Below are 14,758 nucleotides of genomic sequence, written 5' to 3'. Positions count from 1 at the left end.
AACTGTAAACTTATTTCTGAAATCTGATTGGTTGATTTAAATGTTGTCCCAGGGTCAACATGATGTTGCCCTGAGGACATCCACCACTTGTCAAAATCAGGTCGAGCGGGGTAGGTTGTCACATATAGAAACCCCCATATACCATCCTACTGTATTTGAAGTATTTTTAGCTCAAATGAAACAGTTTAACAATTATGAAACACAAAACAAGTCTTGTAAACTCCAAATTAACTCACAGTCATTCCTTGCAGTGAAAACAAACCTTCTTCCTATTAAAGTGATATTATTATAAATCCTAATATTAACTGTGCCCTATTTACAGAAGTTGATTTGTTTGGTGCAATTTCGTTTTAATCTTAGACTTAATAAATACATACCTTCTATTTGAGCAATAAACGTGCTCCAATGATTTCAGAAGGGGTTAACTCCCACCCAACAGGTTTGGTGTTTTGGCCCACAGCGTGTGTCTCCTGTCTTCAGGCAACCATAGTTCCATATTGTATTTAATTAGCCCCATTAAATATAATCTAATTTGGCCGAAACGTAAGACATTTAAGTGGCAATCAAAGTGTTGAGTGTTGCGCTTTCATGCTCTGGAAATATTTCATTCAAGCCCGAAGCACCTTCCTGTCCTGTATTTCTGTGCATAACTTTGACGCCTCCTCCGCTTATGTCTTCAAAGCAAAACTAAAGCAACAGTTGGCCGGTGGTCGCTTCAGATAATAAGAAGAAGAATAAAAAAAGTAAAAGCTTTGAAAAGAAGCATTCGAACGAATACACAAAGCTAATAACTGCTTGTAATTTAGTTTGGCAAAGGATGAAGCCTGGGTCTTGCTGACAACACTATGGCAGGAAAAGGATGTGTGTGCACACGTGTGTGTTTGATTCGTCCCTATTCGTCATATTCAGACTAGCAAATGAAGCATTTCCTTGTCCAGACTCCCTGTGTGGAGAGGAGGGTGGGCTGCGCTGCCGTGGAAGATAACACCCGGCCCCTCAAGGCCCTCGCGCTAAACTGAGTCTTTAACCCTCTGAATGAGGAATCTTCTTTATTAATCCTCACACTATGTCTCTTTGCACTTGAATTTTAATGGGCTTTCTAAACCCTTTTTTTTCTTAATACGATGATATTTCGCCCAAACACGTCGGGTGAGGGTTTTGGGAGGTTTTTTCTCTTACGGAATTGGTTTCAGCTGGTGGAGCACTCAGGGCTGTTGTGTTTCACTTAAAGATGAGAGAGAAAGAGAGATGCTGTGTCTTGCTCTAATAAAATCATGCGAGGAGCTTTAATCCCTCTCGAAGGCCCGAGTCAAAAGTAGAAGACCCTTTGAGAGAAGCCATCCAGTCAGAAGTGGTGAGATGCTGGTGTGTATGTTTGTGTACTATTAGGGTAGGTGGTATGTGTTGAAAAAACCAGCATATGCTGGTTAGGTAGGTTTTGAAGCATGGTAGCTGGTCGTGTGCTGGTTTAAGCTGATCACGTGCTGCTCCTTAGTTGGTCGTGTGCTGGTTTAAGATGGTCCTGAGCCTGTTTAAACTGGTCCTAAACCAGCTCAGGACTGGCTTAGGACCAGCTCATGACCAGCTTAAACCAGCACAAACCAGCTATCATGCTTCAAAACCTTCAACAGGGTTTACCCTCTTAAAGAAACAGTTCACCTAAAAACACACATTTCTATCATCATGAAAGGAACAGTTCGCACAAAAACGAAAATTCTGTCATTGTTTACTTACCCTCTTTCTTTCTTGTGCAGAACACAAAAGAAGATATTTTGAAGAATGTTGGTAACCGAACCACGGCGCTACCTATTCACTTCTATCGTATGGACACAAATGAAAGTCAATGGGTACCGCCGTTGTTCGCTTACCGACGTTCCCTCAAAATATTTTCTTTTGTTTTTTCTTCACAAGAAAGAAAGTCATACAGGTTTGAAATGACAAGAAGTAGAATAAACAATGACAGAAATTTCTTTTTCATTGGTGAACTATCCACTTTCATTCTTTACTCATAAACATTGCTCTAAACCTGTGTGTTCAGAGAGAATGCTCTTTTTCATCGAATAAATATTGCTATAGTTTCAAAAACAAAGAAACAAAACATATTTCATGCAACTTGGGCACTTTACTCCAAGCCTTTTGAAGTCAAACAATAACAATAATTTTAGACATCATTCACTGTTATGTTTGTTGCTATATCTTCAGAAAGCTTAGCACACGAGTGGCATATAGTCCCTCTATGGTACTATTTTTATTTTTTTGTCCTTTTTGGACCTTGACAGTATAACACACCCATCTTCTTTGTATGGAAAACAAAGGTTCGGACATTCTGTCCAAGATTCTGTCTGCTTTTGTGTTTCATAGAAGAAACAAAATAACACAGGGTTAAAACAATATGAGGGTGTGTGAAGGGTGACAATGATGATGACTTTTTTTTTTTCACTTTTATGTCATTTAAAGTCTTCTGTGGAACACAAAAGAACATATTTGAAGAAATGTCTAAGTGGTTTCATGTCCGTACAATGAAAATCATAATATTTTGTTTGTGTTCTTCAGAAGAAAGAAAGTCATGCAGGTTTGGAATCACATGAGGTTGCGTTAACAATGAAAGATTTTTTTTTTGAGTAAACTATCCCTTTCGGATGTTGTGATAAAAAAATCTAAAAAAAACGATAAAATAACAGTCTAAGTTGTGTTCTACCAAATGACACTTTCTAGTCAAGAATATATTCACATCACAAGAGTGCCCTTCAAGATTGTAACTACTGTAAGATTCAGAAAAACATTGTTTGTCTATTTGTGACTTCACAAACGTCTTCTCTCTGCCAAGTTTCAGACCATTAATCTTTCCCCTCTTCAAGTCTTCTGTGTAAAGCACGTACCTGTAGGGACGCCCCCCTGCTTAGGGCAGATTCCTCTGGCAGGAGTCAGTCGTTTCTCTTCCGCCTCTCCTGGTGTGACCTGAATCCCAACCTCCACTGGTCCAGGCCTACGGCAGGCATCCGTCCGTGAGGGTCTGGGGGACGGGGAACCCCCGCAGTCGGCGGGTTTGTCAAAACACGCGCTGGGTCCGGGGCACAGTCTTCTCTTGTGTTCAATAAACACTAGGATATCTCCCAGAGGAAAGTTAGTCTGACACTGACCGCAAGTCAGCAGGTCACTTTCTCCGGCTCCACCCACAGGGCTGGATAAGGAGACGTCCGATGGACACTGTTCCGTCCCTGCTTCGCGATTGGCTGCAGCTAAGAGGAAGAAAAACATAAAGAACAGGAAAAGAATTGTTTTATGACGTGACTACACATTAATAACAATAGTAATACGAATAATAATAATAACAATGATAATAATAATTATCATAATAATAATTTGTAATTTCAATCAATCCATTGATGCTATTGCCAAATATAAATAAGAAAATCTGTAATTCTTATACAACAATTTAATCAAAAATAAATATGTACAAATCTTTGATTTTCCAACAAAGGACCCATTGAACACCATGAATCTGTGATTTACAAAACTTATATTAAGCTGCATTACTGACTACAGGAATATGAATAACATTTATTGCTTGGCAGATGCAGGTGAACAGACCTTTTTAGTTTCCAGATGTCAGAAGCTGAGACTACAATATAGCTGTTTACTTATTGAAATATTGCTATGACGTGTTCCCGCAGACTGAACGTCATTGGTTCTGGCGTATGTCAATCTGAGTTTTATTGTAGTGAAAGATGATCTTTTCCTTATTCCTTCTGATTTTAAATCAGCAATTCACAATATTTGACTCACTTTTGCCACCTCTGGTTAACATTTAAATTGCTTGTTACTTGCTTGAGTTCATTTCTTTCTGTGGGTTGATATGTAAACGTAAATATGAGTCAAACGATGTCAAACTGACATTTCGGAACTCAAATTGTAAATCATTAAAAAAAGCTTTCTGTTCAGTTTTTAACATGGATGTTTTATGTACTCGTTCAAAAAAATCATTTTGTGGTGGGGCTGTGGCGTTGTGGTTGATGTGCATGCTCCAGACGCATATGGGCTGTTGGCTCGCGGGGACCCAGATTCGAGTCCGACCTGGGTAATGTCCTGACCCCACACCCCTACCTCTCCTCCCTGTTCTCCTGTCTACTTTCCACTGTCCAATATGAGAAAAAAAGCAAAATAAAAAAAATCCATTTTTGTTGGTGTTCTTCCAAAACCTCGTATCCCAATATTTTTTGCCATAAATGATTATTACTAGTCACTCTTTATGTTCATCACTGGGTTGTGCAAAAATCTAACCATTAAAAAGTATTCAAAATTGCTTGTCAACGTTGTGTTTCTTAAATTATTAAATACTGTGTTGTCAGTTTTTCAATTTCCTGAAAATCAGCGAAATTGGACTTACAAGGTTTCGGAAGGACAACGACAATACACACAGAACATTTTGCATAACACATAGGAACTGGAATCTTAAAAGCTAATCATACACACACATATACATATACAATATCTATATATAATATTGCAGTTCCCATGTGTTATATAAAATGTGCTGTATAAATAAACTTGCCTTGCCGGGTTTGAACCCAAGCTGGTTGTATTAGGTAATTAGCGCACCTGTCAGATTTTTGTTCTGCAGTTATTGTGAGCTGCAAATCTGTTTTTCAGTGTGCCTATCAAACTGGTCCAGACATGATTTACTCGCTCGCTGGGATTTTTCATACAAGCGGCAGACAACAAATAAGTTTTTTTCAATTACTTCAAGGCCTCAACATTTCCACACACTTTTGCAGCTACTGCTGAGCACATCGTAAACTGGCTCGACTCTCAGTGTATGTCAAAAATATCTGAAGCTATCAGCTCAAGTCACAGGTGAATCTCACACACTTGCCACGTAAAGTCCTGGGATTTCAAAATGAGTCTTAAGCCTGCGTATCTGGAGCGATACATCTCAACCGCAAAAACTCACACTGTGATGCCACATACATGCCAGCATAACTGCATGCTTGATATTTTTTTCCTCACAACCTAAATTTTACACCTCACATTGTAGACAAACACCTGTGACTTGCACTGTTATTTTTGTGCATGTGTGTTAGCATCAGTCTTAATCTTGCAGTGGTATCTGTGTTTCCGGTCTACTTCTCTGCATGCTGGACGGATGTTGGAGAGGTGCACATGCACCGTACAGGTACATCGCAGCAGACGAACGAGCGCTTGCTAAAGCCGCAAGACAGCCTCAAAATAGGTTATCAGGCACGGGTTGCCTCGTGCGTAGAAGCATCACAGGTGCACGTTGGGAAGAGTGGTTAAGGAGCCTTAAAGCAGCACACATCTAGACTCACAAAATTCCTTGCATCATTATTGCCTCGGCTACAACGAAGCCGTCAAAACGCAGTCTTCGACGTGAAATGGATATGACCCAACGCACAAAACCACACTGAGATACAAAACAGATTTGCTGAGAGCATAAATACGGGGGAAAGACAGCAGTACGTATAAGATCCGATAGTAAATCAATTCCAGTCTCTGCCCGGGGGACAAACACGCTCTTGAGTAGACACTATGTAGGAATAGGAATGCCGGGAAAAACTCCTTTAACGTATAGTATTTGATTGTTTTTTTCCCATAATCCTCTTGGGCATTTTAAGCAACATGAAATATTGATTTTGGAAAAACGTTTTTCTTGTTTTGAATTAAACAGGAGCCTGATATTTAAACACAGACATCGCGTACATGTCAGACAGGTCTGGAGGAAGCCTACGGGAGCGGCACCAGGCCGTTGCTACAGGAGAGCCATCAGAACGGTGGACGAATGCCAAGGAGAACACAAGCATCATGGATTTGGCTTGGACCCAGTGCCACAGGAATGTGCGTTTAGGGGATGCTGGGAGGCAGCCGGGCCCTCTCAAACGGGCTAAATGTGAGCAGACGACACAATTAAAGCTGTTGTGACAGTCACAGGTATATTAGATCAGGGGTTTTCACACCGGGGTCCCCGGACCCCTTCAGAAGGGGTGCCAAGATTTTTCGCTACATGCATACCTCCCAGAATTGTTTCGATTTGTAAGTTTTTCTCACCGCAGTTGATTTTTCACACCCAAAGAGAAAGTGGCTACAGTACAAATACATTTGAATTGAAAATGTGTTTCTCTTCAGGGTTCATCCAACAAGTGTAGCCAACAATTTAAGTTCGGAAACAATTTGTCGTCTTTATAAATTATCAACAAAGTTTTATTGGATCTTTATACATATATATGTATTTTATAAAGGGGGTCCCTCGCATGAGGTTCATCTTATTTGGGGTTCCTTGGCCTCATAACGTTTGAATGCCCCTGCATTACATGATGATTCAATCAGGAGGGTGGGAAAAATAAATTCCCCGTGATTCAACAAAATAAAGTATGTGTGTGCTTATGCAGTGATTCTCAATGTTTTCGGAGATTTGCGGAATGTTATTACGTAAAGTATTAATAAATATTAAAAATGTAAAGATTCCGTACTTTGTCTGTTGCTATCCATTGAGTTAGCGAGCTAATTTGTGACACATGTTCACTTTTCTGTACAAACTTCCACTGAAGCACGCAAGATGCTTTTCGAAGGATTCTGAAATTATGCTGAGATATCATAGACGTGTGTGACGTCTGTGTGGATTTAAGTGCATTTAAAAAGCAAAAGAGATACGAATTGTATCAAAGTATAATACATTCTTGCAATTCTATAGGCAAGAGGAAGTCGATTTTCTCTTGATTTTCAATCACGTTTTTTTTATTCTGACGGTCTCCTTTACTGTATATGAAACATTTAGGAAAAAAGTGGTCTTAGACCTTTGCGTCTCACTTCATTTCCAAAAAAAGAAAAGACGTATTCAAGGAGACAATCAATATGAAATAATAAAACAACAAAATATGAATAATTTGACAAAGAAACAAACACATTTAGAAATGAAAGATCAATGCTATTCTGAAAATAATCATCAACGGCTGAGAATTAAAGCAATAATTACAGAAACACACAGTAGACCACAGACTGCATCTTCAGCGCAAAGATTGCGAGCGATATATATCCGCAGCCCTGTTAACATCTGCAGCATGTGCGAAGAGGTCTTGTGATCTCAAATGTGATTTCTGAGCTCACCAGGTGCATTCATAGAAAATAATCGTCTGCATATGTGCAAGCCGTGCTTGATCAACTAAAAGCTGTCGCTTTCAACTGCTTCCGAGCGTGTGCCAAACACACGTGTGAAATGTCTTAATGCACATATTCGCCAACGTCTGGAACTCACATCCAGCCGGGTATCAAAAGCAGAAGGACATTGTTTAAGAAAGTTTGTTGGAACCGAGGACGTGAAATGTTCAGGAGCAATGAGCATCTAGTGGGCACAGCGTCTAGATTACTGCTCCCCGGGGTGAAATCTACACCCCAATAAATTGAATTAATTACCTTTAGCGTAAGATAAGAGATTTATACTGAGCCTGGTGTGGGAATGATACACTTGGGAGGCGAGATAGCAATTCAGGGTATTAACCATTATAAATACAGTTATCATGTTTCCTGAAGGCAGTAATCAGATTCTGAAAACATACACCCTCTTGATCACTTTCTCTCTCGTGAGGACTTACAGCACCCCCTATCAGCTTCAACCGCACGTACTCGTGGTACTTTGAAGCTGTGCAAACCGGCACATACGACACCCGTAAAATAAACTGAAATACTGTGCAGCGGAACAGAGACTCGCTTCGATATTTGCCAAGTCAGGTCAGACGAGTCCGATCAGAAGGAAAAACCACACATCAATCAAACAGCGTCTCCGTTCTTCCTCGCTGAAATGAGGAGGCTAAGTTCCCTGGGTTCGCATTTTTACGTCCAAAATAGTTTTGACATTTTTCAACCGTTTACACAGTTTACTGATTGAAAGCATGATTGAGAGCACCATTCGTCAAACACTATCGCCAGGCAACCAGTAGCGTAATGTTACGGTATATATGATATTATAACATACTATTTATATCTCAATGCTTATTGAAACCAAGTCTACAAGTCACTAGTACTTTTCAACAACCTTTCTATACAATAAAACAAGTTTAACACGGTTAACATGAACTAGCAAGAAAAATACCTCTACAGCATTTATTAATCTTAGCAAATGTTGATTTCAACATTTACTAATGCATACTTAAAGGGATGGTTCACCCAAAAATGAAAATTCTGTCATGAAGTACTAACCCTCTAGTTGTTCCAAACCTGTATAAGTTTAATATTAGAAAGTTGTTATTAACTGACATTTCTGGGACATCATTTAGTAGGAAAAATTAAAATGGAAGTCAAAGGTGCCCTTTCCTAGATTACTCAAAATATCTTCTTTGGTGTTAATCAGAACAAAACAAAAAAAACAATAATTTTTCCTACTATGGTAGTCAACGATGCCCCAGAAATGTCAGTTGCTGACATTTTTCCGAATATCTTTCTTTGAGTTCATCAGAACAAAGTCATTTATACAGGTTTGGAACAACTTGAGAGTGAGTAAATGATGACAGAATTTTCATTTTTGGGTGGACTGTCCCTTTAAAATCAAAAGTTGCATCTGTCAACATTAGAATAAACAAACAGGACCAATGAACACATTTGCGTTAACTAAGATGCTTAAAGATGAATAAATGATGAAAGTATATTGTACAGTTTTTCTCAGTGATGTTTTAACTAATGTAACAAAGACAACCTTATGGCTGGTGTTGTCTGTCAGTATTGTACTGTAATACAGTGTTCATATCCGCATTTTTAAGGAAACACTACCTCCCTAACATACCTCCGTGACCAACGTTTCTAAAGAAGGTGGACGTCAACATAAATCACAAGACTAAAAGGCTGAGGTGAACCTTTTCGCTCTTTCTGCAAAACGGAGCAGTGGTCGGACCCTCATGCCCTGCGTTTTATTAGCACGACGTGACGCAGGCCAAAGTGACCACCACACACTCAAAGATCTTGGAAAATCTCATGTGACACTTAGCCATTAAAACCCACTGCGAGACTTTTTTTAAGAGCCACAGCCAGTGAAAAGGCCCTAATGGACGGCCCCCACCCACAGTTTGCAACAACCCATCACGAATTACCATTCACGCAATGAATCATACATGTTGACGCAAGTTACTTGCTGCAAAGTCATGGAGAAATACATATCTGCTTCTTTGATACTGAGGCTACTGTGAAACCAAGCTCGTCCAAAGGAGCATGACCATTTTCAGGTCGCAGTCGTTTTCTTTAATGCGCACACCTGCACGCGATAACATGTGGGCGTAGAGTGCGCCCCACGTTTATTTCAAGACGTGAAGTATGTCGATATTCCAGTTCCTTGGTTTTCTCTTTGAGTGTGATGTATAGATCCTGTCGCTCTGGGCAGAATCTCACTGTTGTGCAACCTTTAGCTAACTGACATGTTTTGTGCCAAGAGCATTGACATAGCCAAATGAGGGCACTTCGGTTTTCCCCTGTAGATACACCCCCCCCCCCAAATAAGAGGCTGGGAAGTGGGCCGGTGAGCGGGTCCACTTAAAAAAGTGTACACATTCGAGAGAGCATATAGAGAGCTACACACTTCTCAATGTAAACTATACGTTTGCCTAAACGAAACTATACTAACACACGCACACACACACGCACACACACACACACACACACACGCGCACACACACACTAATTATGTTTGAACTAAACACGTAGTCACAGTATAATTATTCCGCTCAAACACAAGTGTGCACACATGAAGGTTAGACAGGTTTTGCTGTACAAACATGCATGTTTAAGTAAGCACTGACTAAAAAAGATATTTTTATATTTATAGGAATCACGTAAAGCTGTAAAAAAACTAAATGGAAGAAACTCCGAATGGAAGCAAAACTACCAGCTGAATAACCCACTTCAGGTGACACAAACTGTTAAGATTGACAGTGAATTAAAAGGCCATGGCTCTCCGTAAGGCCACCCACTGCTTTCACACCTCATCTTCATCACCGGCAACATCAGCATCATTAACGGTGCGAAATTTGATGCGTAAAGACCAGCTAATGATTCAGATATGCTCATGAAGACACTCACATTGTAACCACAGTGACAGCGAAACCAGAAATAACTAAATGAATAACAGATCAGAAAATCAAAGGTCACGGAGGTCTAAAAACTGAAAAAAGTTCAAAAATTACAAATATAATTGGTCAAATATTTGATGAGCTACAGCTTATCAAAGACGTGTCAGATATTTGAAAAAGAATATTGATTCAAGCTTGAGAGTAAATCCATAAATAATTCTGGACAGATCATAACAGTGATATGCTAATAGTAATGTAGCGTCATGTTCATATTATTATTAATTATTAAGACAAAAGTTTTTGCTCTGTTATAAACGCTTGATTGTAGAGTTCATTGAGTTTTAAATCAGACAGATATGAATCTATGAATTTAATACATCCTCGAAGGTGCTGTTGGGTTGAATCCCAATCGTTTACATTTGAACTCATTTGCATTTCATTTGAATTAAAATGCCAAGTTAAAATGCTTTTATTAAAATAAAGGGCTTTTTGAGCAAAAGAAAACTTGAATGACATCTTAAATCAGTTTGCTCTTTTTGATGACATGGTATTGTTCGTCAAAAAATGATCCAAAACATTTCAGATAAATGGACACATTACAATGATGAGCCCTGATATTGTTATTATTACGTCGGAATAAAGCCAATTAACAAAATAAAAATGTAAATCACAAATTATGATAGGTTTTATAGACTACATGTAAATGAACGAATGTCTATCTAGTTTGGCCCATTTAAAGGAGCTTTTAAAAAGTAGCTATGATAGGCCACTTCGTGAGTATGTGTGTGTGTGTGTGTGTGTGTTGAGGGGGACAGAGCCATAGTGTAGCTATGTAAACGGTATGTCATGCACACTTTTAAGTTTATTATCTCCGGGTTATTAAACTATTTATTCACATTAAGGAGGTATATTGTTTAAAAGGCCTAAATTTGTGGTTAGGCCTATACATTATAAAAAAAATTAATCGATAACACCCTTAACATCTATAGATTTACTGTTGATTCTGTCAAATTATTTTTGTTCATTTAGATGAAAACTCCGAGGACTCAGAATTCCTAAGAACGCATGATGTATTCATATAATTATACAAAACAGAAAGAAAGAAAGAAAGAAAGAAAGAAAGAAAGAAAGAAAGAAAGAAAGAAAGAAAGAAAGAAAGAAAGAAAGAAAGAAAGAAAGAAAGAAAGAAAGAAAGAAAGAAAGAAAGAAAGAAAGAAAGAAAGAAAGAAAGAAAGAATTTTGAAGTTCAAGATTTGTGATGAGGGTCTTGTACTTACTCGGTGTGTCCTCCCTCAGGGTGAGGGACAGATGCTGTGGGTTGCCTTGCTTGCGTCGGGACATTGCCCCAGCATTTACAGCAGCATCTCACGGCCACTCGGACTGATGTGCGCGCAAATCCCGCTGCTCTCCAAACTTTCCTCCACAGTCCGCGTACTGCTCCACTGCGCTCTCGGGTTATTTACTCGTTAAACACCAACACGTGTCCTCTCTGAACAGACTCAATTTGTCCTTAACTAGGTGATGACCTGAGATAGCTATGCGTAAAAATCTCCGGTTCGCAGCAAACGATTTAGTCTCACTTGGGTTCCAAAGCACTCTATAAATTAAACTACGTTGTCTTTAAAAAGCCCTCAAACAATACATTTCGCAATTTAAAGCTGTTGTCCTGCCGTTATGGGAATCCAAAGTCCGTGAACGACGGCTCGCCAGGTGAGAAGAGTCTTTGGCACAGTCCTCCACGTGCGCTTGGCATCAGAGCGCGGAATGGCTCAACTCTCCTGCGGTCCCTGTGAAGACAACACCTCCTTTCCAGATCAATCAGGACCCGTGCTATTACGTCTCGCCTTCACGTCCGACAAGCCCCTCTCAGGGAGGACCCTGTGTGCGTGTGTGTGTGTGTGTGTGTGTGTCTGTGTGTGGCAGGGGTTGCCTCTAAAGAATAGAATGGCATTCAAGTTCAAGTACGGACGTGACGTGAGGTCCACGATGTGCAGCAGAACCGGAGCGCTGGGGGCGACTAGTGGTGGCATTTTGGGAACAGAGGGGTCTCCGTGCGCACCGATGGGGTCGGTGTGGGACATTGTTTTAGTGACGAGCTGTGGCCGATTCTTTCCTTCTTAAAACTGTTTTGCGATGTATTCTTGCTCACCCCTTACACATTTAGCCTACCGTGATACGTAGCCTAATTCCACATGTCATCCTTGTTATCAAAAGAAAAAAGTTTACGCTGCCCAAGGAGATCCCATATTTGTTTAACGATATTTTAAATGACTACTAATAAATGTATGATCTATGATGTTTTGGCGGGAAGTAGACTTGTGGTAGCCTACACTCAATTTGAAATGTGTGGCGGTAGCCTTTTTTCCTTCATAAAAAGTTGAACACGATTGAAATATGTTAAACGTTTACACACATTTCCATCATGTAGGTTGGCTTTTGTCCAGCATTAAAAACGATCATTTACGAACCACTTTTTAGTTTTATTTTAGGTTTTAGTGACGCGCTCGGATTCGTGGGCCGACTTCACAAGCTGGGATCAAGCTTATATCGCCACCTACTGGCTAAAGAGTTTTCAACGGGTTAAGAATTGGACCGGATCCAGACCAGCTTCACTTGAACACAACTACTGTTGCATTCAGAGGGCAATTTTCATACAAGGGAAAAATCTTAAAAACAACTTGTGCGTCACAATAAAACATTTGCATTTTGTATTCAAACACAGTTTAAAATTGTCACAAATTGGAATGTCTGAATTCTAAACTTAAATTTCAGTATGATATAGGCTATATTAAATTATCTGATGGGTAAACAAGTGTGCAGGTTGATAAGGTTGTTCTCAAGGATATAATATCAGGTTGGGGCAGACTGTGTTGTATTTTATATGTAATATTGGCATAAACATTAATTTATTTTTACCTTTTATCTTATACCTTTTTTTATTATTTTTTGCAATTTAATAAATTGTGACCTTTAAATTTTACTCAAAGATATTAAACAGCTGAAAATGTAGCTTTTCAGACATCGTTTTAATTTAGGATATCATTCAATGTTCCAGAAAGTGTTTTTCTATGTCTAAAATCAGTGTTTATAAACAGCAGATTCTCATTGGGATAATCTGATGACAACAGATGCGCATTAATACACATTAATCTTTACCAATTATAAGTGTAAATGAACTATGGCTTTTTTATCAATAACACTGTATATGTTGAGATGTTTTCACAGAACAACTTTAAGAGACGTTTTCTAGATTAATAAACTTCTGCTCTATTTAGCCTTATTATCAACCTGTCACAATATTATTTCAGCATATTTTCATTTCTAATTAAGTAGATTGTTAACAACAGACCTTCGATAAATAACACCATATTGACACTTAACACTGTAACCTGTATCCCCCCCCAAACATTTTTAGCATCCTAAAAGACTACAGTCTGTGTTCACTTGGATGTTCAGTAAGTCAATCTGAGGATTGTTATGGCTTTCTCAAGAAAAAGTTTCTTTAAATATATTAAATAATATATTAAATAAAAAACATAGGCTATCCAATAGAGACCAAAAGATGTTACAATAAATCAATAGATAAAGAAATTAGAGAGGCTGACTTCTGTTTCCATTTTAAGAAAATGAACGTTCCTCATTTCCTATAAAGGATAACACATAAATCATTATCAAATCCATTGAATTTAACGGTCTTACTGTACATTTTCTTGCTTATCGGCTATAACTAAATATCTGAGTTTTTTGTTTATCTAACGCTTCATCAACAACAAAGTTCAATGATATTATTTATTTTTACCAATATATTATTAATGATTATTTACTGATGTTTACTATTATAGAAATACTGATTCTTTCCTGATGATTTGTAGTGCCATGTCCTCAGTGAAGTACTGTATGATTAGCGAAAGTATGAAAGAAATAACAGCCAATTGCGCCATCTAGTGGATTCATTTACAAAGCTCCATCTTCACCATTTACAGCCCAGAAGCTTTTGACACACAAGAATGTTCACATCCAATTCATGAAGAAGCACAAACATTCGTTTGTACAAAAGTGCTTAAAGTATTTTGTTTATTATTTTACCTTTTTATTCATTCATTCACTCATTGATAGATTGATAGTAGTTTGTGTCGAGAGCTTAAGCGTTATGTCCGGCTCCATCCACAGGCTACTATTTTATATGTACGGGCTGAAGCTTTTAGGTGGGTAGATGAGGGATCTCATCCAGAGATGCGGGAGAGAATTAATTCCTTTATTTGCCACTCAGTATAGGGTCCAAGTACAGGGTGCACCTCCCAGCAGCCGAGAGGGTCAGTTAGATCTGGCTGAATTGAAGGAGATGCTGAGGACTCAAGCAACTTAATCGGCTCACACAAGGCCTACAGCAATTGCAGTCTCAACAGGCGTTTGATCAGTCTAGACGAGTTATGCCCATTATCTGCCGGCGTTGTAATCAACCAGGCCATATTGCCCGGAATTGTGTTTTGGATAGGCGTAGACCCATGGAACCACAGACACCCTCGTTACTACGTGGCAATCCTTTGAGCTCTTGGAGGCCGATGGAAACTTCATCCCCCTGAATTGTTGAGCCACAATTCAGGAGGGGTAGCGGTTGGCTCCCGATCTATTGGGTTGAAGGGGATTCACGTTTCTAAATTAGTAGGTAATTGTCCTTCAGCCACTATTATGAT

The 14,758-nt window shown here is 39.0% G+C and overlaps 1 protein-coding gene across 1 annotated transcript in view; it reads right to left on the bottom strand.

Annotated features, from left to right (window-relative positions):
- bcl11bb (BCL11 transcription factor B b) overlaps positions 1 to 12,246 on the bottom strand; it is a 29,839-nt gene extending 17,593 nt beyond the window's left edge. Inside the window, exons 1-2 of the mRNA XM_057353927.1 lie at positions 11,342 to 12,246; positions 2,880 to 3,239 (exon numbers count right to left, since the gene is read on the bottom strand). Of these exons, the coding sequence (XP_057209910.1) occupies positions 2,880 to 3,239; positions 11,342 to 11,405 (424 nt within the window). The 5' untranslated portion in view covers positions 11,406 to 12,246. The remainder of the gene's footprint in view (positions 1 to 2,879; positions 3,240 to 11,341) is intronic.
- Positions 12,247 to 14,758: the final 2,512 nt, after the last annotated feature.

Source organism: Triplophysa rosa, linkage group LG15, assembly GCF_024868665.1.
Source record: "Triplophysa rosa linkage group LG15, Trosa_1v2, whole genome shotgun sequence".
Taxonomy (NCBI): Eukaryota; Metazoa; Chordata; class Actinopteri; order Cypriniformes; family Nemacheilidae; genus Triplophysa; species Triplophysa rosa.
The sequence above is the reverse complement of the archived record's forward strand: the minus strand, read 5'-3'. Positions and strand labels throughout refer to the sequence as shown.